We start from the raw sequence: 25,414 nt of genomic DNA, 5'->3' as shown, positions 1-25,414 counted from the left end.
CGCTGCAAAACTTGAAATAAACATGATAAAATGCTACCTGATCAAGTCAAGTTGCACAAAGGCTGTTGAAGCCTTTTTTTTTTTAAATGCCTTTTGTTTTTATTACAGGAAGGAAACAATTGTTCGTTCGTTACGGACTGAATTATATGAACTAAAAATACAAATATCCGAGTCTACTTGACTGATTTACATCCATAGGGAAGCAATCTGGCAATCACTCAATAGTAACTAATGGGTGCGAGTGCCAGTCTAAAGGTTCAATGAAGCACGAATTATAACAGCAATTTAAAGGGACCTTCAGTGATCCCTAGCGCCATCTAGTGGTGAATGAATAATTCATTCATTTAAAAAAAAAAAAAACGACTGTATATGTCAAGTGTAGAGATGTAATGATATTATCACAATATGAATGTCACAATTACAATAATTATCATGATATTGTGGGGAGGTTGGCGATACAAATAAAGTCACAATATTGTAAAAAAAAAAAAAAAAAAAAACATTACAGCAATGCATATAAACAACCTAAACAAGATTTTAAACACAGAAGGGCAAAACATGCCTTGTGAAAATTAAACTGTACTAAAAAAAATAAAACTAGCCCGAACTGCACAAATGGAAATCAACTTGACTTTTTTTTTTTTTTTTACAGATGTGCTGCTTTTCATATCGTGACATGACAACAACAATATATTGTGGCTGTTTTAACAGCGCAATATCACCATATTGTCGATATCGTTACATCTCTAGTCAATAGTAAAAAAAAATGTATCACCTAAATGTATTTTTTTTTTAATATATATAATTGTAGGTCTAGTAATCACTAATTATATTACATGATCGTCTCACCTTACTAGAAGTGCCATGTTTTGCCACCATCTTCCTGCTACGGATGCCTAAAGGACGACTTGGCGAACGTTAGTTAGCCCGGGTGGTGCTTGCATCGAGTGTCTGCTTTGCTGCTTTGCTCTCATAAGCTTTTAGTTTTTTTATTTATTCATTTATTTATTTTTTACTAGCTCCTCCCGCTAGCCGCTCTTGTTAGCCACTCAACCTATGGCTCCGACTAACTCCAGCTAGCCGCTCTTGTTAGCCGCTCCAGCTAATTTTGGCTCGCTTGGTCTTTCGCTGTCGCCCCTCTGGCTTCACAATGGCGGCCAAGTCGCCGTCGCTAGCCAGGATGCTCGTTTGCTCACACAAAATAACAATTGGTGGTAGGCTTGCGTAATGGTCACTCTGAACCACTGTAGCGTGCGTGCTCCTGTGTGCTTCTAATGCTATACACTGGGGCTTTAACTGTGCTCATTCATTTTTGCCAAGACACATTTTTAATGTATTTCTCAACAAACTACATGCCTCCGATTTGCTTTAGCAACCTCTCAGATGCCTTGCTATGCATTCTAAGTGTCTGATCTGCATACACCCCCTTTTGTGTGATTGTACATGCGGTCTCGCATTGACTATGACTGGGACATATTTAGCTGGTGTCAGAGAGGCTGAGATGTCGCCTTAATGTGATTATAGCCATGTGAGGACCGCTGCGCCTGTCGGCTTCATTTACTCGCTCGCGTTGTCCCCAGACGTGCGCACTTGCTCTCAGCGTGACTAACGCGCCCGAAAACAGATGCAAGTTGACACTTGCTCTTTCTGTTAAATCCAACATCTGTGGTTTTATGAAAAAGTTGAAAGCGTCGCTGAGGTCACGGCGAACTTTGAACGCTCTTGTTTGCGAGAGACTCACATGCTAATGCAGAATTTATGAACACAAGAGCATCTGAATGCAATGTAGATGCTGGTAGTTGCAAAAAAAGAACCTTGCTTGTCTCTCCTATATTGTACAGTATTTCCGCCTCATCTTTACTTTCTTTATTTGTCCTCCAGAAATATAGAAATATTGCACTCTGACCTGCCCAGTCTGAGGATAGTGGATGTTATATGCGTGTACCGATTTATAAAACCTTCGAGGCAAATAGAAATTGGACTTATTGAGCTTATGTAAATAAAAAAAGAAAAGAAAAAACTAACTCGTATTATCTTGCAGCTGTCATGCCTTTACACATTTTATTGATCCATAATCATGCAGCCTCTGAGAAAAAGACATTTCTTTGCCTGCAAGACAATTATGTAGCTCTTCTAATAAGCGAAATGTTGTGATTTACATTAAAAATGCAACAGTATGAATTATGGATCATGGAGAGTAAGCTAACCTTTAAGTAAAACAAAGTTTTATCAACTTTTCACAGTTCATAAAAGCTTATTTGCTCTTTTTGAAAACTCAGTATGTCAATTTTCAACTCCTCCTGAGTCACCTGGGAAAAACTCCACCTTGAAAAGATGGACGAATGAATGCTTGTGCTGTTTGGAAAAAACGGTACACTGAGTAAAGATGGAGACTAATGCGAGTCGCTTGTAAGTTACATTGTTCTGCTTGATGTTGTGTGACAGCTAATGTTAAACTATAAGATGCGTTTTGTGTTTATACTCATTAATAAATAACACCATATTAGTGTTTGAAGAATGCTTTTGTTTGTTTTTAACATACAAAATTCACATTGAAATTCTACTTTTATGAATATCAATAGTGCTCAAAGGTCAAGGGCCATTGTATCCTGGAGCCGAATATGAATGTTTGTATATAGAAATATGAAATACCTCCATGCAATTGACGTAAACGTCGACTTGTTTTGAGAATATCAACACAGAGGGGAGCCAGAAGGATGTAAAAAAAAAAAAACTGAAGGAAATGAACTGTAAGAGCGCCGCTAAAAGGGAAGATGGGAAAATACTGTACAAAACAATTTTTGTTCAGTGTGATCTCCAATGTGTACTGGTACTGTGTTATATTTATCAAACCGCTGCAGTAGCCTCGAAGCACAATTGGCCTGTCATCTACAGTAGATCTCTCACACACACACGCACACCCCCTCAAAACCCTCCAGATATTATCAACCCAACTCGCTTAAATGGTCATTATCTGTTCTAATGGAAAGGGAGTATTTGAAGAAGTCGGGCTATTCTCCAACCCAGGAAGTGTCAATGGTTATGGCTATTATAGTAAGAATAAAAGGCTTTATCAGATGACATGAATATTAACAAGAGAGGAGTTTTGGATGGCAAACACTTTAAGTCCAACAAATGACAATTTTGCCCAATGTAATAATAATAACAATAATAATAATAATAATAATGATGACGATAATGATAATAATGATAATAATAACAATAATAATAATAATGATAATAATAATGATGATGATAATAATGATGATGATAATGATGATAATAATAATAATAATAATAATAATAATAATAGATATGATGACGATGATGATTAAAGGTGATTGTTTCAGAAGTGTGTCTCAAACTGTTAGACCTTCACATTAATCAATACTTAATAATAATTAATAATCAATAATTAATCAATAGCTAAAAAGTAGCTTTCATTCAAAAAAAAAAAAAAGTGGGTGATGCCTACACGGTTAGTGAGGGAATACATTTACTAGATATAAAGCTATAATTATAGATACAAAAATAAATACAATAAAATAAAAATAAAAAACACTACTATTAATTATTTTAATAATTATGTAGTTTTACGAATCTGGCCAGGTCCAGTTGCATGTAATTGCTTAAAATAAAACAAGGCCAAAGTCAAGAGTTTTTCATCTGCAATTGTTCTTCTGTGTTACTCTTAAAATATCATAAACCAATAATGTTTAAAACAGCAAATAATATATGCATCATCCAGGCTTATAGTTTAATTTTAAAAAGTGTCCTTTTTCCTGATGGGTAATAGTGCTGGCGGAATGAATCCTATTGAGCACTCTGGAAAACCACTTATACACCTAAAGGGTGAGCAATAAACGCAATGTGATATTTGACTATTTTATGATAACAAATAGAAACGGCACAGGGAGTTGTGACTGTGTTGTTAATAAACCTGAAATTGATTTTGATGTTCAGTGAGCTGCTAATGCACTGGGGAAATTGCTTTCCCCTTGCTAATTCACGATGGCTCTTTCTCGGGGTTTTATTTTCTCCCACGTATAGTTTCATCATTACTTTTATTTGTGACCCGAGAGAGCTTCGTTTATTGAGTGTACTCACAAGGCATGGAGTCTATTTAACATTGCAACGCATGCACTCAGGATTTTTGATCACTGATTTGATTAACAATTTTTCGTTGTACTTAGAGGCTAAGAGCTAAAGTTATCTACCTTCATTCCAGCTTACATTTTTTGAGTAATGTGATCATGGTCATATGTTCAAGCAGCTAAATAACAGCCACTCTGAAGGTACAAACGTTGAAGACAATTGAAAAATGTTGACAGGCTTACATTGACTGCCTGAGGAACCTCGCTCCATTCCCTTTTAAACAGTTTATTGGATATTGACTTTTTTTTTTTCTTTCCTGGTTTTTGATTCCGATGGAAATCCATTCAGACTGCAAACTAAATGGGACTGAATAAATTGCTACAGACTCCTCTAGTAATGGAATCCATGATGCTGCCATTGCTTCAAGACATAGCAACATCATAATTATAATTATATTACTAATATTACACATGGGGCAGAATGGTGGATGAGTGGTTATAGCTCGTGTACCAGTGAGGACAAGCAAACATTTAATAAGCTTTCTTTTGTTGGAGCAATACTTTCTAAATTACTGGAATGAACAATAATAATTTTGATCACAGCATGTGATTTTTAACTAATTTTCTCCCAATAACTTATAAATATGTTTTTTATGTTGTTTTAAGTGTCCCAAAGACGTATTTATATGTTTTTTTTGTTTGTTTGGGTTTTTTTTTATGCTAGAGCATACAGAAGGCTTTGATTCAGCCTCTCAACTGCAAAGAATGGTTGCAGAAATGGTAGTTATTACACAAACGTCCAGCAGGTGGCAGCAGAGCAAAGGAGATCAACCAGGGCCATGTTGGAAAAAAAAAAAAAGCTCAATTACTCACAATTCTAAATATATTTGTGAAAATTGATTAAACTTAGCTATATTTTAATGCTAATTGCTGAAAAAAGGAAACAGAAATATATATTTTTTCCTGATGAAAGAAGAGTGTTTTTATATCAATAGACACACAATAATCTGTGGGCCTTGCAAAATTTGTCAAAATCCAGTAAAACAGCCGGGAACGAACGGGATTGCTTCTGTGAAAATGGCTGGGAGCGAATAAGTTAAGTTACTCTGAACATTATGCACAAGAATAGCATTGGATGAACCATATGCTGCTTCATCAAGCCTGTAAGACATACATTATTTTGATAAATCTCTATAAAACCTTGCCCCGGGTGTATATAAATTAATAAACAGCGTCATTGTCCTAACTAGCCATCGAGTGATTGATTCTCATTGCATTTCTTCCGACCTACCCTCACCCCGTCCCCACCTTATCTTCTCAAGCAACCGCTGGCATGTTTGGCCCTCAAGGAGAATCGGGGTCAGAGCCCGAGGACGACAACCAGATGAAGTTTTACACCGAGCAGCACAGAGGACGACGACGCAGCAAAGGTGAGAAGCGAGACGCCTCGCGGTCGCCGTAGAAAGGAAAAGACGCGCAAGCGAAAGGAATTTAAAGATAAACACACGTCAAGCTCTTAACACCGATGTTGACTATCATAGTTATGCAGATGACACACAACTGTATTTATCTATGTCCCCAAATGACAGCAGTTCTATTAACGCATTGTGTCATTCTCTAGAGCAAGTTAACAACTGGATGAACCAAAATTTCCTTCAATAAAGAAAAGAGGATTGCTGTTAAAAAACAGCTTGAGTCACTGTCTTTAGAAACTAAAGACAAAGTTCGAAATCTTGGGGTATTAATAGACTCAGATCTGACCTTCAGTAATCATATTAAATTTATCACTAAAACAGCCTTTTACCAGCTGAAAAACATATCCAGACTGAAGGACTGCATGCTTCAAGCAGACCAAGAGAAGCTTATCCATGCTTTTATCTCCAGCAGACTAGATTACTGTAACGGTCTTCTGACTGGACTCTCTCAAAAGAACATGAGACAATTGCAGCTCATTCAGAACGCTGCAGCTCGAGTTCTGACCAAAACAAAAAGATCAGAACATATTACTCCAGTACTTAAGGATTTACACTGGCTCCCTGTCAGCTGTAGAATCGATTTTAAAGTTCTGCTACTCGTCTATAAATCACTAAATGGTTTGGGTCCTGAATATATCCAAGAAATGCTGTTTGAGTACAAACCCAGCAGGGCTCTGAGATCCACAGACTTGGGCCAACTAGTGGAACCCAGAGTTCGAAGCAAACATGGTGAAGCTGCATTTAGCTATTATGCTGCACACAGATGGAATAGGCTACCAACAGAAGTGAAGTCAGCCCCGAGTGTAAATGCTTTCAAATCCAGGTTAAAAACTTTGCTTTTTTCTTATACCTTTGATTAGGGACTTTTAAACAGCTTTAATTAAGTGTTGTTGTTTTTTTTGTTTTTGTTTTTTTTCCCTCTGAATGTTAACTACTGTTTTTTGATGCTTATGTGTTGTCTTTCCTTGTGTAAAGCACATTGAGTTGCCTTGTGTATGAAATGTGCTATACAAATAAACTTGCCTTGCCTTGCCTTGCCTTAAGCCTGAGCACACATCCGCGGCTGTCGCCGCGGCCGTGTGCAAACACTGAAGTGTGTCGGGTTTGCGGCCATAAAGCAAATGTTTGCTAGCGTGAGTGCACATGCTTTTGTCTACTCAGTAGGCTTTTATAGTAATTGAGAGACCCCATTGGCGAGCCCGGTGACACCACCCACACCCCCAAAGGGATTAGCTGGCCCAGCACTTTCCCTGCAGACTGAACACTTTCTGCCCCTTCGCAGACTTGTGACTGCGATAGACGCGATTCAATAAGGGTAATTCATTGTCCTCACTCTGGCTCCCTTGTTTTGACCTTCAGATGTATTGCACTGTTTTCAAACTTCTGCCATTCTTTCGAAATAGAATAGATGTGTTTGTGTAACTTAAAAGCCTCACATCCCATTAAGCCTCTTTTTTTTTTTATTATGCACACTGACAAACACCATGAGTTGGAGGTTAGGTGGGTAATTCCATTCCCTGCAAACCCACTTTGGGAAATGGGAGCCGTGACAGAGCCAAAGGGCAACTAAAATAACCAATTTGGAAGGTTGTCATTGGAAATAAGACCATAAATCACATCGGAAAACAAAGTGACCCAATTGCATTTGTTTTCTTTTTTGGGCCTAGCATGTCAGAAGACAGAATGGATGTTGATCGGCATCAGGTTTCAATCTTCAATCGGAGTGCACTTAGTTTGGATCTCAGTTAGTCAGTGTCACTTGAATGTACTTCCTTGACACCAATTCCTAGTTAGGACTTTGGCAGGATCTTGTGGCATTTCAAAAAGTGATCAATAATTGCAAATAGGTAAGTTTTTCAGCAAATAGAAAAGTAAGCCACAAATATGCACGGGATTACGTACTGCAAATGAAAACTACTGTTTACCAGATACCTGGAATCTACTGTAAAATATAATTTTTGGTCTCTTGGATATAAACATACAGTAGGAGTGGCTTAGCTCAGGTGGCACCCTCCAAAGCTGAAGGTCATGAGTTTTGTTCCTCAACCCTTGAGTGACTTTTATCTTATTTTTCAAGTCTTTATTTTACTCCTTTCCAAGTGTAAAAAAAAACTCTAAAACTGAGTATATTTGGTCCCACTATAAATAAAGTCAAATTTACTCCAAATAAAATCTAATTTACTCTACAGAATTTACTGTGTACTTTTTGAATCGAGTGGAATAGTCAGTTGAGTCCAAAGCCAGTTTAATTTGAGTTTTTGTCTACTCCAATGATGTTCCTCCCCTTGCTGTCAGCTTTCATCATCTGTTTGTATTTTCATGTATTTATATTTACTTGTGTTTCAGTGACTGTGGATGGAGACATGGCGTGATTCCACTCATCTGTTGAAGCTTTGGATCAATGCAAAATGAGCAGCAGCAAACTATTTAACCTTGTGTCTCTTTGTTTACGCCCAGGCCACCCACACAGTCCTCTGAACAAGGTCACCCTGACGCTGATTACCATCAGCACCTGTGTCGTCGCCATTGTCTACGCCACGCAGGATTCCTGCCCACTCACTGTCAAGGTCACGCTCCATGTGCCTGAGCACTTTGTTGCAGATGGTAAGTACGACGCATTCATTAGACTCGGTGAACAAGGAAATGGTGGATAAGTGTGCCCAACGGGTGCACACTGTGCAGTGATTCCCAACCACATTCGTGTGTTTTGAGAGATCATCATTTGTGCTACTCAAATGATCCAATTTCCCTTAAACATTTTTAAAAAAAATTATTTTTTATTTTTTATTTTTTATTTTTTTACTACAAATAATGTGTCTTGTTCTGTGCTGCCAACATTTATTGGCAGGTGTAATATATATATATATATATATATATATATATATATATATATATATATATATATATATATATATATATATATATATATATTTTTTTTTTTATTTTTTTTATTTTTATTTTTTGGACAATAAAGCCACCACAACAATAATTAATTTTTACAGCACCAAAAGGTGCAAACACCGACTAGAATTTTTTCTTTGGACACAATGTGACGCGGGATTATATTTAACTCATTTACTCCCAAAAACATATAAATACGTTCTATTTTAAATATTACCATGCTCCCAAAGATGTAATTATACGTTTTGGCTTTGATGCAACCTCTGAACTGAAGAGAATGCTTGAAGCAATGGTAGTTATTACAAAAACGGCCAGCAGATGGCAGCAGAGTATAAGAGATCAAAAAGCTCTTTTCCCCACTATTTTAAACAGATTTGTGAATAATGATGAAACTTAGCCATGTTCTAATGCTAATTGATGCAAAATGGAAACAGTTAGAAATACACTTTTTTTTTTCCTGATGAAAGAAGAGACTTTAATCTTTCTTTAGGTAGGTTCCATGTTTTTATAGCAATAGGACACAATATGGTATGGGCCTTGCAAAATCAGTCAAAATCCAGTAAAACAGCGAAAATGTGAATGAGTGAATGAGTTCAGGGGAGCCATTTTATACTGGAAAGAAAAACTTGTCTGTAAATCAAAGTGGAAATTTTGAATCCAACCAAAACTCATTCCCTGCCGTCAATGGAAACGGGGGATTTTGAATACCAATTTGAGCTTCACTGTTTTTGGTCTTGGTTTTAGTAAAATAAAATTCACCCAGGAATATGACTTATAGTCCAGTGCAATTTATATATTGTTGTTTTTTTTTTCTTCTTCTTCATGATTCTTTTTATTATTATTATTATTATTATTATTATTATTATTATTATTATTATTATTATTATTATTATTATTATTATTATTATTATTATTATTATTTACTCTTACAATTTACACTATGGAGCAACTTAGAGTCTAAATACAGTAATTTTTTTTTTTTTTTAGAGAGGGTACAATCAACCCTTAGCTTAATCTGCTGGCAAACATTCAACAAAATAAAAAGTTTGTCTTCAACCAAAAATGACCAGATCTCACAATTCTGTGTTAATTATAACATTTTTATTTCAATATACTTTTTTTCACATTTTTGCATTTTGATGTGGTGTAAAAATTTCTCCAATGTGTAATATAACATGCTTTGGCTCACAAAAAGTTTGGGAATCACTACTCTGAATCTAGGTTGTGTTGTACTTGTGTAAATACCGCTGTTACAAATAACTTTCACATCTGTCCTTCAAGTAGCAAAATGAGTTTGTTATGAAGCTTTTCCCTTCTATTAAACCATAACTACCACGTGGTTTCTGTTTAAAAATAGGATGTTGCCGTTCGCCTCTGTCCTTTCAAGTGTCACTTGTTCTAAAGCTTTTCAGTGTCATCGCCAGCAGACAGACGGGACATGCAATGAAGTGGCACAAAAATAAGGGAAAAAAAATATTAACAAAACAGACTCAAAGGAAATGGGATGTATTTTTACCACGAGAAACACAGTGACATTTTCAACCCAATTTGTTTTTTTCCTTGTCTTATTCTCTGATACACTGCATAAAGGCATTAATTAAACTCCTGTTATAGCTTTTAGTTGACAACACATATCATGTTAATAGTGTAGTTCTACGTATATGTATGCAGTACATATTAAGAAAACCACAATCACCAAAATACAGTATGAATGTAGCAGTGGACATTGTCATGACTAATTGTCATGAAACTATTGAATAAATCATTACATTATTAAATGAATAAATACATTTAATTTAAAACTGTACTTGGAGATGACTTTCAGACAACAATTAAATGCACGAGAAAAAAACACATCCCAGAATAAAACCATCAATTAGATCATCAATTGAAACTGATGTCATTTTCAGTCAACAGCAAGTGGCAAAATGGCCGCCCCCTGAGACAGATAAAAACAGATGGATTTTTGCTCATATTCCACAAACGCAATATTAATCAGGATACTGTGCCATGTTTAGAAATAGTGGGGCTGCATAGAATATATTATTATGGAGACATTTTTGGGGTTTTGGATTTTAAAATGGCTACATATAGCTGTAAAATTAGTTGAAATTCAATTACAATTTTAATTATTACACTCCACAATTGGCATAATTGTGAACAAAAATAAAATATTATTAATATTAGTTTTGAGTTGATTAAATGTGTATATATGTGTAACTTTGTTTTTATTTTAAAATGACTGAATTTAATAAATGTTGTTTGGTCCAAAAGAAACTTGCATAATTAGTGTTTCAAATAAATTTATTTGTTTTAATATTTTTTAAATTTTAACATTTTTTTTTGTTTTGTACCAAAAATCAATGATCGTCCTAATTGTAATTTCAATTATTACCAAATTATTTATGATTAATATTTTCTTCATAATCAAGCAGCCCTAGCTACATAGTTAACCCGTAATTAAAACTAAATAAAAACGTTAAAAAAAAACACATGATGGTGCTTTGAACACGATTTTGCCATTTTTAATGTTGCTTTTTCACCACGAAATTTTATTATGCAGCTGAAGCCGAGCACAGCAACCGTTTGAAAGGCTCACAGATGTCATCGGACGAGTGAATGGACAGGTAGACAAGCTTGCAAACCCCCCCCAAAAAAACAAACAACCACAACAAATCCAGACTGAGTGTGCGGGGGGGGGGGTTAGACCACAGCTCCACGGCTACCAAAGATGTGAGCCACCCTCTAGAATTCTTTCTCGTGGGGAAATAATGAGTGATGGAAGGTAGCTAGGAGACAAGTGATCAGGATGTGTATCGGTATAAACAACAAACCTCGACAGGAGTGACTAATGGACCGTGACGGCATAGCAGGCACGAGAATGGCAACAACAACAAAAGAACAAAAGAAGCACTGTGTGAATGTGTAAAAGCAAAAAAAAACCAAAAAGGTTGAGGACGAAGAGAAAGGAATATTTTTCCTTAACACCATTTTAAATTGAATATACCTCATCATTACCTCTGCCAAGTTCTTGTTATTTTTGTGATGGGTTGGATGTTCCACAAATTGAAGATGTCAATCAAAAAGCAACCAACATATGACTTTATCTTTTTTAATGCAGAAATACAATTGATTATAATTTAATTTGAATGGAATTGAAAGTATACTGTACGTGTTGAATGAAAAATATAATTGATCATCTTTTAATTAAAAACATTTGGTGGTACTTTTCAATCTGACTGAGCCAGTGCATGGTTTCTTGCTGTTGCTTAGGAGAGCCACTGACTCTGCTTGTAAACAATAACACTTCCCACCTTCTTCTGTGATGATTCTTTTTTTCCATTTTCTCTCAGAAAAAAAATAAACTCCATCTCGTCTTTTCAACAGCTGATGAGACGCTGTGGCTGTTTTGTTCAGTTGCCTTGTAGAAAATGGCCTTGTCTGGCTTAGCTTTAGTCTGTATAGATAGGAGAGTTTTGTGTTTATTCTGCTTGGAAACAATTATGTGCTCAATGGCCACCATGTAAACGTTACATGATGCAATAAATTCACTATATTTTCATATTTACGGCCATTACTGTATATTATGGATTACCCAACAATATCTACTGGCTATTGAACAATTTTCCCAACAATATCTTGTTGCTTCTGCCAAGTAGGAGCATTCCAAAGGTTACATGATTACTTGAAAATATCATAATTTAATTTACCTTGACACGTTTTGGAGGCGTGGCACATTTGCCGAAGCTCATATAAAAATTTGAAGCAAAACCCAGTCATCTATTACTCAGAAATTTTGGTGAACCAGAAAGTATTTTGCTATGCTACCATGTGATACAATTATGTGTTTTTCACTTTTATAGAATGATTTTTGTCTTTTTGCTTTTTAAGTCATTATCATGCATTCTTGTCCTACATAATTTTTCATGAACAAAGAAGTGACCATTTATCAATTAGATGGACAAACACAAAAATTTCACTTCACAAAATCTTAAACTTGTCTTGCGGAAAATTATATTGTTGCAGGCTCCAGACAAACTTTTTTTTTTTTTTTTTTTTTTTTGCTAAGAAACTGACATTTTTTGATAAAGTCAACCCCAAAATTTTCTTTACTTAAATATGTTATATGTGCCCCCAATAGTCTAAACATGGCTTTATGATTAATATTGCATTTGTGGAATATGAGTTAAGCATCAAAATCCACCCATTTTTATCCATCATAGGCGGCGGCCATTTTGCCACTTTCTTACCAATGACCAATCACGACTGAGTTCAGAAGAAAAAGAGGTCAGCCGTGATTGCTCGTTATCTCATAACTAATATTCCAAAAAACAAAATGTTAATCAGAATACCATGTTTAAACTAGTATGGGTGCATAGAACATATTTTTGCAAAGAATATTTTTGGGTTGACTTCTGGTTTAAATATTCAGTTAAATATTTACTCCACTCATTTTCACTATATTCCTGATGAATGAGCCGAAGTGTGGAGCAGATGTTTGTCAACAACAATAAAAATAAAAATAAATCGAGAATTGCAATGTATTTATTTATTTTTGTTTCAAGTAAAATTTGGCAAATTTACTGGTTGCAAAGGTGACAATTCACTTGCACTGTCTCAAATTTTTGGAGTAAAATGCCACCACTTGGGGGCTGTCTGGAGCCCTGTGTTGCAATTTCAGTCACAATAGAACCATTCTGTACTTCACCATTAAAAAAAACAAAAACACAACGTATAGGGTCTTGCATAAATGTTCATGATCTAGGAAGTGACCTGCTAACAAACAGATGGAAAATAATCACAAATATATTGCTCCAGGGGCTTTTAAAACTTTTCACGAGCACCAGCGGAAGCAGCACCTGCCACCCGTAATTGAAATGGGTACCGTCTTTCATCATCTTTTGTTAAACAGGAAGTTCCCTGAATCTGATCCTCGAACATATGGATGGACAAACAAACACAAATGCTGCACTCCACTTGTTAACAGTCCAATCTCAAGTGCCATTATCGTTATATAAGATCACATTTCGCGGATGGCGTTTACATGGCAGACTATTCCCTTCACGGTGCTGTTTACATTTGACCGAGCGCAGAGCGAGTGTTCACCCACGTCCGAATGCAGTGTGAGCGTGGAGGAATAATTGCTACAAGCAAAGGTGAAGGCAACACGGCAGGCCTGTTAATGTTGTGTCGAAATGTGTTTGCCAGATAAAAAACACAAGCCGGGAACTTTTCTTGCACTTTTTTTTTTTTTTTTTACATTTAGATTCAAGCGACTGTTTTAGTGCCACCATCTGTATTCATCCTTCCATGACTTGAAAGAGAATGTTAATGTGATCGCTACCTTTTGTGTCCTACTGTGGCGCTGGAATAGGTTTTAAATTGACCTTTACACAGCGACGTGCACTCCCTCTGAATGCCTCTGCCAGCCTACTTTCTTTGGCCGGCGCCGACTGACAGTGATATGTCGCTGTAAAAGAATCTTTATGTTCGGCACGATCCCCCTCAGCGCCTTCATTGAAAGTAAAAGTCGTTGGCATCAATTAAGGATAATCTTGTTCAGTGATCAGAGTTTAATGATTGGCCCGGGAGTAATAAGAAAGAAAGGTAACTCAGTGCCAATGAGCACGGTCTCTCGACTGCAATTATCAAGGAGGTCCCATAAATATACGTATTATAGGGCTCTCATTTAAATACGGTCTACACATAGGGGAGTTTCAATGCACCATGAAAATAAAGGGTTGAAATGGGTTAAACAACTCTTACAGATTGAAATCAAGGAATTGTCTTCACTTTTTAATGCGCTCTTACACAGGAAGTAGTTTCGTCGTGGGTATGGGCAGCTTCCTGGACGTTTCCAACTGGCTCAACCCAGCCAAGCTCATCCTGTACTATCAGACCAATTCGTCGACGCAGTGGGTTCGAGATTACTGTGGGCAGAGGACCACCGACCCCTGCGAGCAGATTTGTGACCAGGCCACAGGTTAGTGAATGCACACATGAGCGCAATGATTGGCTCGTGCACACAAGATTGTGGTTTGCATCAAGTCATTACAAACATACAATTAGAGATGTAACGATATCCAAACATCACGATACGATATTATCACAATAAGAAGATCATGATACGATAATTATCACAAATCAGGTTCCCCTTCATCTGACAATTAGCATAATTTTAAACATAGAAAGCCAAAACATCCCTAATGAAAATTAAATTGCACTAATAAACGAGCCACTAGAGTGTGCTAGAACTTCACAAATGGAAATCAACCTGACGTTTTTAACAGATGTGTTCCTTCTAAATATTGTGAACATGACGACGACGATATTGTGGCAGTTTTAATATCACGATATCACGATATTGCCCTTATCGTGACATCCCTACATACAATACGTTCATTAATAGTAGGCAAGCCTTTATTTGTACACATTTGGGAAAATTGAGGCAAGTGAAGATAAATAAAAACATAAATAGGACTATTACAGATGAATGTTATGAAAAATAGACATAATCTAATCTAGAACCCAAAACAGACATGGACAGACACAATATTATGGCGCAATCATGTTTTCATGCAATGAAAGTTCATCTATAATACTGCACAATTAACTTGTTTACAATGCACTTTAAGACTCCACACTTTCATTCTTTGGAGATACTGATGACTTGCTCTGGTGGGTGCTGCTGTTTTGGTTACCAACAGAGTTAGAAAAGTTCAAATGCGCTACAGGGTTAATGTTATGACGGTTCCACTTGGGTCTAAAATTTTTATTAATTTTATGTTTTATGATCAGGAAATATAAATTAGAAGAATAGAAACTTGCTATTAATTGCATGTAATTTTTTGGCGGTCTTTCAAATTAACTGTCATTGTTTTTTTGTTTGTTTGGGTTTTTTTGGAAAATTTTATGCACAAGTGGTATTGGTATTTGGTATCGGCATCAGTGACTGGTCTAAAGGTGAGTACTACTGGTATCAGTCTGAAAATAGTGGTATTGAACATCCCTAGCATCGTATTGGGATTTTGTAGCACAAAATTTCCCAACATAGTTTGTCCACCATATTTTGCATCATTTTTTAGGACTTCGCTGTTGCAGTGAATTAAGATAAAATGCAAGTTAGCACATGGTCGAAATAATTTTGAAATCAAGCAACAAAAACAAGTCAATATCAATAAAGTTTTGCGGCTAAGCTGTGCTGCTAAACTTGTTTTTCTAGTTAGCCTAGTTGATGCTTCAAAATGTGATCCTGGTCTTGTCTTAATTGCATCCTGGACCTCACAATGTCAAAAAAAACAACTTTTTTTAACCATTGATTTCAAAAACACCCTGTGTAGTGACAAAATCAGAGATTAATTGATCATTTATCAGGGGCTTTTTGGGGTTAGAGGAGATGGTCCTTCTTGAACCATGCTCATTTTATGAAAAATATGATTCAGTAATCCAGTGTTGAGTAGTTTGGGCGAGCGGGTTAAATGTTTTGATCAAATTATTTCCCACGGGCCATAACTACATCATACTTGTGCCTCATCCAGGCATGACTAATCGATTTGCGATCAATCCAACTATTAAGAATTAAGTGGTTTGATTGATTGGTCATGCCTGCAGAGCGGGCACAGGGATGATGTGCAAAAGTGGGCATGGCTTAGCGGCATGAAAAAAAAAAAAGGACTCTGGTTTTGAGTATAAAAACAGTGCATGGTTTTGTATGTGAATAAAAGAATTATGTTTAAGGCTATTAACTCATTTACTCCCAATAACGTATAAATACGTTTTATTTTTTAATGCTCTAAGTGTCCCAAAGATGTATTTATATGTTGTTGTTGTTTTTTTTATGCTAGAGCATACAGAAGGCTTTGATGCAGCCTCTCAACTGCAAAGAACGGTTGCAGAAATGGTAGTTATTACACAAACGGCCAGCAGGTGGCAGCAGAGCAAAGGAGATCAACCAGGGCCATGTAGAAAAAAAGCTCAATTACTTACAATTTTAAATAGATTTGCGAAAACTGATGAAACATAGCTCTCTTGTAATATGAATTGCTGCAAAACGGAAACAGATGAAAGAAGAATGCTTTTAGAGCAATAGAACACAATATTCTGTGGGCCTTGCAAAATCAGTCAAAATCCAGTAAAACAGCCGGGAGCGAACGGGACTGCTTCTGTGAAAAAGGCTGGGAGTGAATGAGTGAAGAAAAGGTTCATGGAGATGCATGATTTTAGGTCTGAAAAAAAGTCAATGGTTTAAGGGTACGGATAAAAATAAAAAAAAGTTAAGGGTACGGATAAAAAAGAAAAAGAAAAAAAAAAAGTTCTCCGGTTCCAGTTGTTAAAAAAAAGCTCCACAGTGTCGGGTATGAAAAAAATTCCCATGGTTCCTGATCACACACTTTTGCAAGTCAAACATTTTCTGAGCATATTTGCGCTGACATTAAAAGGACTTTAAGTAAAGCTCCGAGTGCAGAGTGTCATGTCGTCGCTTGAGTGGCGTAACTCCTGCTGGCGTTCCGTGCCCACTACGCCAAGCTCTAAGCTCATTAGAATGGATTACATCTGTAATGTATGTGAATTAATGTCACCGTGGTCAAGGGCACGTTGAAGGCTGATGCATAATGGATTAGAGCAACAGATACTCACATCCATCCTTGCGCATCAAGATGCCAACGATGGAGTTTGTGGATTGTGCTGCGTTAAGGATCTCCTACATCGCCACCCCGTTCTCCTCTTGTGTATTTATACGTAGCGGGCACAGTAATCACTCTAATTCAATTTAGAAGTCGTTTACTCTATCAGAGCTTGCTACATTCGGAGATCCTCCTTGTATTAATGCTTTTTGTCTTGCCCGGTCTCCTTGTCTCTCCCAATTTACTTCCCCTTTCATCTGTCCTTTTCGCCGGCAAGATTATTTGATGAGTGATTGCCCTCAAGTACGTTGCGTCTCCTTGGGGGAATGACCTAATCTGTCCGCTAGCGAAAATTAAAGGTGCTCTTCACAAGAGCGTTCTATTTCCATCGGTGTGTCCTCTGCCAGCACAGCGATGTAGCGTTCCTCACAATCACGACGAAACAATGATGAACACACACCCGGCCGCTTCTCGAGACAACACGGGCGACGGTAACTCTTGATCTGAGCTGAACAGATGGTGGAAATGTTAAATGGCAGATAAATTAGCCATGCGTGGTGAGAGTGGGTTCCACAGGGACTGGAGTTTGACTTTATTTCGTCAGTGATGCTTGTTAAAAGGTACTGTGAAGACTATGGTGTAAATGAACAATTAATTTCCAATCAGAATATCTCTCTGAAAATTCTGAACCGATGATGTTGAGGAAAGGCTGGAATAAAAAGTCATGTAGCTGTTTTTGTCATGATTTTGCCCCTTCCAGACAAAGGACGTAAAACGCCCGTCAATCTTTTGTCTAATAAATTCTATTATAAGATTATCCTTATATGTGAGGTGTATTTGCAATTGTCCCAATAATAGGGTCTAAAATCAGTCGGGGCCGACAATGTTAAATAATGAAAGTGTTCAATATTTATGACGAATAAATGCACTAACAGCCGTTTTGCAACTTCATTTGAGTAACAAGCTTTTTAGCAAGTGACATATTACAGTAGGTTAAAATTGCTTCATACATATTCTGAAAAAACATCATACAATGATATTCTACAGCAGTATAATAATTCAAATTATGTCCAGGCTATAATAGGGTGTTTTCATTTATTTTTGTGAATATTTATACCACATAAATGTGTCTCCCATTACTCCATAATGACGGACATCATCACATTCTGACCTGCAGAAAATACTGGACTACCACTAAAAACAGCAAAAAAACAAAAACAAAAAACATATATATATATATATATATATATATATATATATATATATATATATATATATATATATATATATATATATATATATATATACATATTAGAGGTGTCAAAATTAGTGCATTAATTTTGAGTTAATTTTGAGTTCCTTTAACGCCACTAATTTTTTTAACGCACAATTAATGACCGTCCCTTACTTGGAAAGTAAGCATTCATTCCACTCGCAACGCAGCAGAGACGTCCAGTCAAAATTTTGCACTCATGCATTTATTATGAGCTGTCACCAACATCTTAAAAAATGCAGTTATACCATCTAGGGGCAGAAAAATGACCAACACAAATCAATATCACACTCATTTTTTTCAGTACATCTTTTTAATTTTAACTCAATTTTATGAATTATGAAATTGCTGTATCAATGACTAAAAGATGCAGCCATATTTATATTAGTTTAACTGTTTTTTATCCATTTTTGTTGAGTATGAAAACTTAAAAAAAATCTTTTCTTGAACATTTAGAACAGAAATAAAAATAAGGATTAATCATGAGTTAACTATTTAAGTTATGTGATTAATTCTGATTGAAATTTTTAATCGCCTGACACCCCTAATATATATATATATATATATATATATATATATATATATATATATATATATATATATATATATATATATATATATATATATATATATATATATATATAATTTGATTATCCTCCCCTTATTATGTAATAGCGTAATGGAGACATCATCACGCCTATTCAGTATGTGCTGTCGTCACTTGTAACATATAATTATGCAATCACCCCAGAGCAGGCGCTAGCAATTAAATACAGAACTTCATGTGCTTTACAGCGTCGATGTCGCCTTAATAATGTGATGACTTCAGTTATCATTTTATTACGATGAGCTGTCCCCATTATTAGCCAATCCATTCCGTCGCACAGTTAAACGCCCTACTAAGGAAGAATATATTGCGGCATCGATCATCATAAGTATCCTCGTAAAAAGACATGTGAACCTCCTTGCTTCCTTTGTTTTTCTAATTAGAAAGGATGTCTCCAACTCCCGTTATTCGCAACAGAAGTAGTTCAGAATTGCCTCCTCAAAACAGGTTTAAAAGCATGCTGTGATTCATGATATTGTGTTTATTTTCACAGAAGCATGTCACGGAGAACTAGGAGAATTGAGACAGCAGAAACATATTTCTCCTTTGAATTTTTTTTTTTAGTATTTATTATATTTTCCCTTTATCTTTTGTTCGTAATATTGCTATTCTATGATTTATTTTATTTATTTTCACAAACATAACAGTCTGTCACTTTCTATTGTCATTTGTAGCGACAAAAAAACATTCAACAAGTATTTATTTAGATTTATAAGAGCTGTCAAAATAACAATCCTAAAAAAAACAATAAATTTGGCTTTTAAAGGTCTATTTTTCAGTTAGCTACTGCATAGTCCATCCACAGATCATATTAATAAGACTGATGGTTTGCAAGCAGCAGCTATTATTCATCAGTTGGAACGCTGTCTTGGGTGCAACTATTATCCTGCCTTCTCCAAACTTTATTGCGGCTTATGTTGCTTTTCAGAAAGGCACCATTTACCAGACAAAGGGCAATCGGAATATTTGTTACCGCTCTTTAACTGCATCCTATATGGCTGCCACGTCTCCCCTTGAGCGAGCGGAGAGCCTATAAACTCAGCCAGTAAATTATTAAACAGCAGGTGATAAAATGTGAATGGTGTTGCCTGCGTGGCCATTACGCATTTTTCCACCGTTGTGCCTCCAAAAGCGGGCCGAGTGAGTGCGGCAATCACCATTTATTTTGAGAACAGTCAAGGGTTTCGCGAAATCTGACCTAAGACTCTACAAATGCCATCTTCCTGAAAGGCATCATGAATCCTGCGTAGCATTTATTATTTTTTTATTTATAGGCTGGGAGAAATAAAATAAAAACTATATACAGCACTGAATAGAATAAAACAAATAAATATAAATGTTGTAATTCTGAAAATTGGGTATTGAACATAATAAAAAATACGTAAATGGGAACCAAAATTAATCTAAACCATGTTATTTACATTAGTTTTGTTCTCTTTGTTCCTAGTTTGGACTTTTTTTTCTTCTCCATATCGTGATACTCGATTAAAAACAAAGTTAAAATCCCTGTAACATTATGCACTGTTTGAATATTTAATTTGGCGAATTTCCTGTTTTCCCCTTAATATTTATTTATTTATTTACTTTTTTATTTGTGTGTACCATGAGAGAGCTGGCCTACCCGTAGTGGCAAAATAAGCACGTGTGGTGGGTACTAGCGATCAAGAGTTATGACTTTTGTCTACAGGGTTGCTAACTAAGCGGCATTTTCATTATATTTTACGGACTTTCGGACCCCTCTAGCAACTATTTTTCAAAAACAGACTAGGGAAAATTCCAGTAGTGGGCCAAACTAACTGTCAGTCTGTCTGCCCATCTGTCTGTCCGTCCGTCGTTCACTAGCTAGCTAGTTATCTGCCAAGCTAGCTAGCTATCTAGCTATCTTTCAGTGCTGCCTGTCCAGTTTTCATTTCTTATGTGGCTCCTTTGGCCAATTAATTGCCAGCTATGCCCGTAAATTCTGTATTTTGTCATACCATTACCGTAAAAAAACAACAACAAAAAAAACACCTGAAGATATTTTTACTCCAACGAACCAATAATGTAACCTTGCTCTCGCAAGATGAATTCTTGCGGTATTTGTGACTTCACAAACCCCGGAGAATACATTTTGTACCGCTCCCGCCAATATCCATTGTTGGTTCGGACCAATCACAGAGCAACATTGTGTTTGGGGGCGGGATATGCAACTATGTTGAAATCAGGAAGCCGACGCCGGCGCTAACAAACAGACCTAACATGGACGAAAGGACGCTACTATTGATTCTGTTCTTGCAGAATTACTCACCGTTTCCTTGTTGAATGTTGAACAGCGAGAGGCGCTTCGTGGATTTCTAGCTGGTAAGAATAAAGACGAAATTTGCACCCGTGGCCGTGATTGGTTAAAAAAAAATGTGTACAATGCCGCATCGTCCAATCAGCTCGAATTATTGTACAGAATGTCCAGCCTTTCCCGAGCAAATTACCGTGGAGAGGTATCAGATGGATATTGCAGAGAACTCCCTTGAGTGAAACGCAATATCAATCTGGCTATTGCCAGGTTATCAATAATGGACTGATACTAGCTTAGGTAATACAGTTATTAATTTCATTTAGTTCTTCAATTATTTTTTTTTTTTATTCTGCATTTATATTCATCATCATTAGAGAATATCAAGGCTTTTTCTCCTGAATATGGTGAATTACATCAACTGAGCTTTTACAAATGTTTCTGTTGTGGCAAACTGAAGCAGGGAAATTAAGTTCTACTGTGTAATTTATTCAGCTGCTGACAATAAACAAATATATGCTGCCTCTTTTTCCTTCCGTCTCAGGAGAATGCAGCTGTCACGACGGCTATTCCCCGGATCTTGTCCATAAACACCTCTGTGTTCGCAGTGACTGGGGTCAGAATGAAGGGTAAGTACTGCCTGCACATGGAAATGCACCTCATTACTTACATGCAGACTCGTCTTGCAAAAAAAATATACTACCAAAAGACTGGGCATAAAATTGATTATTTTTTTAAATTTTTTTTTTTTGGTATCATTTGCTTGCTGTATAAATAAAGATGACTTGACTTGACTTGTTTGGAGAGGCCAAATGTAAGCTACATAAACAAGCTCGAAATTTCTTGCTAGTTGGGATGGAAGGCTACATTATCACATATTTGGAAAATAATTTAAGTTCTCATAAAAGTTCTTGAAATGTGTTTGAATCTGACCTTGGAAAACATGCATGAACCCAGCGGCGGGATAAAAATAAGTCAAATGAGCCAAGCAGCAAACTGCGACAATGTTTCATGTTTCACATTGACATTCACCTCTGGCTGTCATCTGCTGGATCCCGTCCAGCCTCAGATCGAGTTCCCATTCACCGTTTTGTTGGAAGGCCGGTGACAGACGGTAATCTTAGCCACGTGCAAACACAGTTTTTGATGTGCCTGTTTTATTTTGGTACCATAAAGCGTGTTCCATCTGCGACAGTAAATTGTGTACTCGTGTGATGACATCAATCCTTCTCCTTCTTTCTGCAAAGTCCTTGGCCGTACGCTAACCTTGAGAAAGGCTACGACCTGGTTACGGGCGAACAAGCCCCGGAGAGAATCTTCAGGTGAGTCGCGGAACGTCTCACGACTGCATGACCTCCGTTGACCGATTCGCAAGTGTGTTGTTTTTTGGCATTTGTTTGTGAGGGTGATGGAGCATCACGATGCCTGCAAAGGAACAGACACAGCTAGCTGGATACGATAATGCAACTCTTGCTGGGGTGCAGTCCTACCCCCACCATGGGCCCTCTGGTGTGGCCAAACAGCCTAAATGCTGGCCCTGTATGGCTCAATTCAAATTCGTTTCCATTTTTTTTTTTTTTTTTTTTTTTTTTACTAAACTTCACATTCATGATAGGATCATCTACATTGTTCAGTAGATGTGTTCTGACTCAAGCCACAATCAGCAATTTGTAGTAAAATTTCGGTTAGCAGTCGTTAGTATTCAACTTAGCAATCATATACAATTATATTCATTCTTCATCACAACTGTAAATAGTATTTTTTTTTTCCTAGAAATTGTTTTAAGTACACCTGTGCATAAGAGTGTATCCGTAATATTAAAGAAACAAACAATCAGAGTGTAAGAGCTCCACTGCCACCTACTGTAGTGGATGTACAATTACACTTTTTTTTTTTTACACTTTATTCTAACATTGACACCTTCTTTAAATAATTGCCCAAGTCCTTTTTTTCTGATTTTTTTTAGGAAACACAAAGAATTTGCATCATGAGGAGATGATTAATGCAAAAAAATATATATCAACAAAATGACTTAGGTAATTATTTTAAGAGGGTGATGATATGGGGAAAAACCAAACAAACAAACAAAAACAAAACTAGGATCACACACAGACCCCCAGGCATCGCACCTCCCCGCTATTTGAGAAGGACTGGATTAACTCCAAATGAACTTAACATGTTCCAGTAAGCTTTTCTTGATATTTTTGCATACTTGCAAGTAAATGTTATCGTGACGGTGACCACGATATCGAAAACTTTTCATAATTCCCTCCACCTCCCAATAAGGCCGCAGTTCTGGGTGGAGAATAAATAAATAAATTAATTAATTAATTAATTAATCACACCAAAGCATAATGCTGCCATCACTGCGTATCACAGTGCTGTTCTTTTGGTGATGAGTGTTGTTTTAGTAGCACTAAACATATATATATTTTTAATTGTTGCTAAAAGGTTTAACCTTGGTGTCATTAGACCATAGCATATGTTTGGGAGAGTTCAAGTCTATTTATTATTATTATTATTATTATTGTTATTTATTTATGTATTTATTTATTTATTTATTTTAATATAAGGCTCCCTCCCGCCACCCCCTACCCCATAGCCCAGTCGTATAAATAAGATTTTTGTCACATGTAAAGTAAAAAAAAAAAAAAAAAAAAAAGACAGATGTCAGAACATCCTGAAGCTCCTTCAATGTTGCTGTCGGCCTCTTGCCAGGCTCTCTGACCAGCTTTCATCTAATCTTTTCATCAGTTTCAGAGGGATGTCCAGTTCTTGGTAAGGTCAGTGTTGTACCATATTTTCTCCACTCGATGATGACTGCCTTCAACGTGTTCCGCGGTACATTTAATGCCTTTGAAATTCGTTTGTATCCTTCTCCTGACTGATACCTTTGAAAACGAGATCCCTCTGATCCTGTGGAAGCTCTCCGAGGACCATGGCTTGCGCTGTTAAATGTGTCTGCAAAAATGTCATGAAAAGCCTAACTAGAATAGCTAAACTCAATTTGGAGTTTATCAAAAGCACGCTACAATGTGATTGGTTAATTCTGAATCCCCAGTTAGAAGAGGAAGCGCATACCACATTATCACAGTTCTTTATTTTTAATTGTACTTATTTGTCATTCTTTGGCATTTTTCCTCCCTCCATTTTTTTCCCCCCAATATAGTTTTAAACACCATCCACATTCACTTGAGATACGGTACATTGTAATAGACAGGTAACATTTCCAAAAATTCCAAACGTAAAATTGGATTGAAAATTCAGGCGTGGTTTGTACAACTTGTGATTGATGAAACCATCGATCAAGAGGTGTTGACCAGTGTTTTTGTTCGTATTCTGTATGTAGAGTAAAGATGAGGGCGGAGAAGACCGCCCTGTTCTTCAGTTCTAAGGCGATTGAAAGGAAGAGTTTAATCTCAGCGGGGATTTGGCTTTACAGATAGGAAGCTTTGGAAGAAACCAGCAGTTGCCTTCCTCGGATCAGCTCCAAGGGTGGAAAAATAGCACTGTGGAAAATTTACTAGGAAATATTTAAGTCTGTTATGGCTAGATAGTTTTCCTGATGCTAGTGAGTTGCTTAGATTTAGCATCCAAGAAGACGTTTTTGGCAAGTGGGTCATCTTTGATGCTGCACATTATGATAAGGGTGTGTGGTAAATGTGGCTGTGACCTGAGAGGGTTTTAATTAAATATTTTCCCAAGATTTTGTATCAGAATATCGGAGCTGATGTTTTTTTTTCTTTTCTTCAAGTGTTTGTCTCCCACCTGCTAATAGACATCAAACAGCACATGATGAAAGTCTAGTCATGCTCTCTATGCACTTGGCAAGGCCTCATCTTGTTTCCTTCCTCCTGCACGTTGGACTCCTGCAGATTTTAATCTTTGTATTTTTTCCCTTAAGCATCTTCTGGCGGAAAAAAAGGGGGGGGGGGGGGAAAGCAGCACCGTTTTCATTTAATATATGTTGATAAGTACACAGCAAAATCACCAGTGTTAGCTTAACTCTGAGTAGTGTTAAATCTAACACTAGAAAAGTGTTTGTGTCCACACCAATGAGTGTAAATGTGACACTTAACGAGAGTTACTCCAAAACCTGGACTCGATCTTGATTCTACCTTGATTCAGTCAACTTTTAAAACACAATTTCCAATGCATTAATACAGTACCT

The 25,414-nt window shown here is 36.6% G+C and overlaps 1 protein-coding gene across 6 annotated transcripts in view; it reads left to right on the top strand.

Annotated features, from left to right (window-relative positions):
• The window catches only part of astn2 (astrotactin 2), a 295,092-nt gene that overhangs the window by 169,647 nt on the left and 100,031 nt on the right, over positions 1 to 25,414 (top strand). For all 6 annotated transcript variants that reach the window (XM_077496750.1, XM_077496751.1, XM_077496748.1 and 3 more), the window contains 5 exons: positions 5,417 to 5,524; positions 8,027 to 8,173; positions 14,286 to 14,453; positions 21,788 to 21,872; positions 22,491 to 22,565. In XM_077496750.1, the coding sequence (XP_077352876.1) occupies positions 5,417 to 5,524; positions 8,027 to 8,173; positions 14,286 to 14,453; positions 21,788 to 21,872; positions 22,491 to 22,565 (583 nt within the window). The remainder of the gene's footprint in view (positions 1 to 5,416; positions 5,525 to 8,026; positions 8,174 to 14,285; positions 14,454 to 21,787; positions 21,873 to 22,490; positions 22,566 to 25,414) is intronic.

Source organism: Festucalex cinctus, chromosome 15, assembly GCF_051991245.1.
Source record: "Festucalex cinctus isolate MCC-2025b chromosome 15, RoL_Fcin_1.0, whole genome shotgun sequence".
In the NCBI taxonomy this organism is placed as follows: domain Eukaryota; kingdom Metazoa; phylum Chordata; class Actinopteri; order Syngnathiformes; family Syngnathidae; genus Festucalex; species Festucalex cinctus.
The sequence above is the reverse complement of the archived record's forward strand: the minus strand, read 5'-3'. Positions and strand labels throughout refer to the sequence as shown.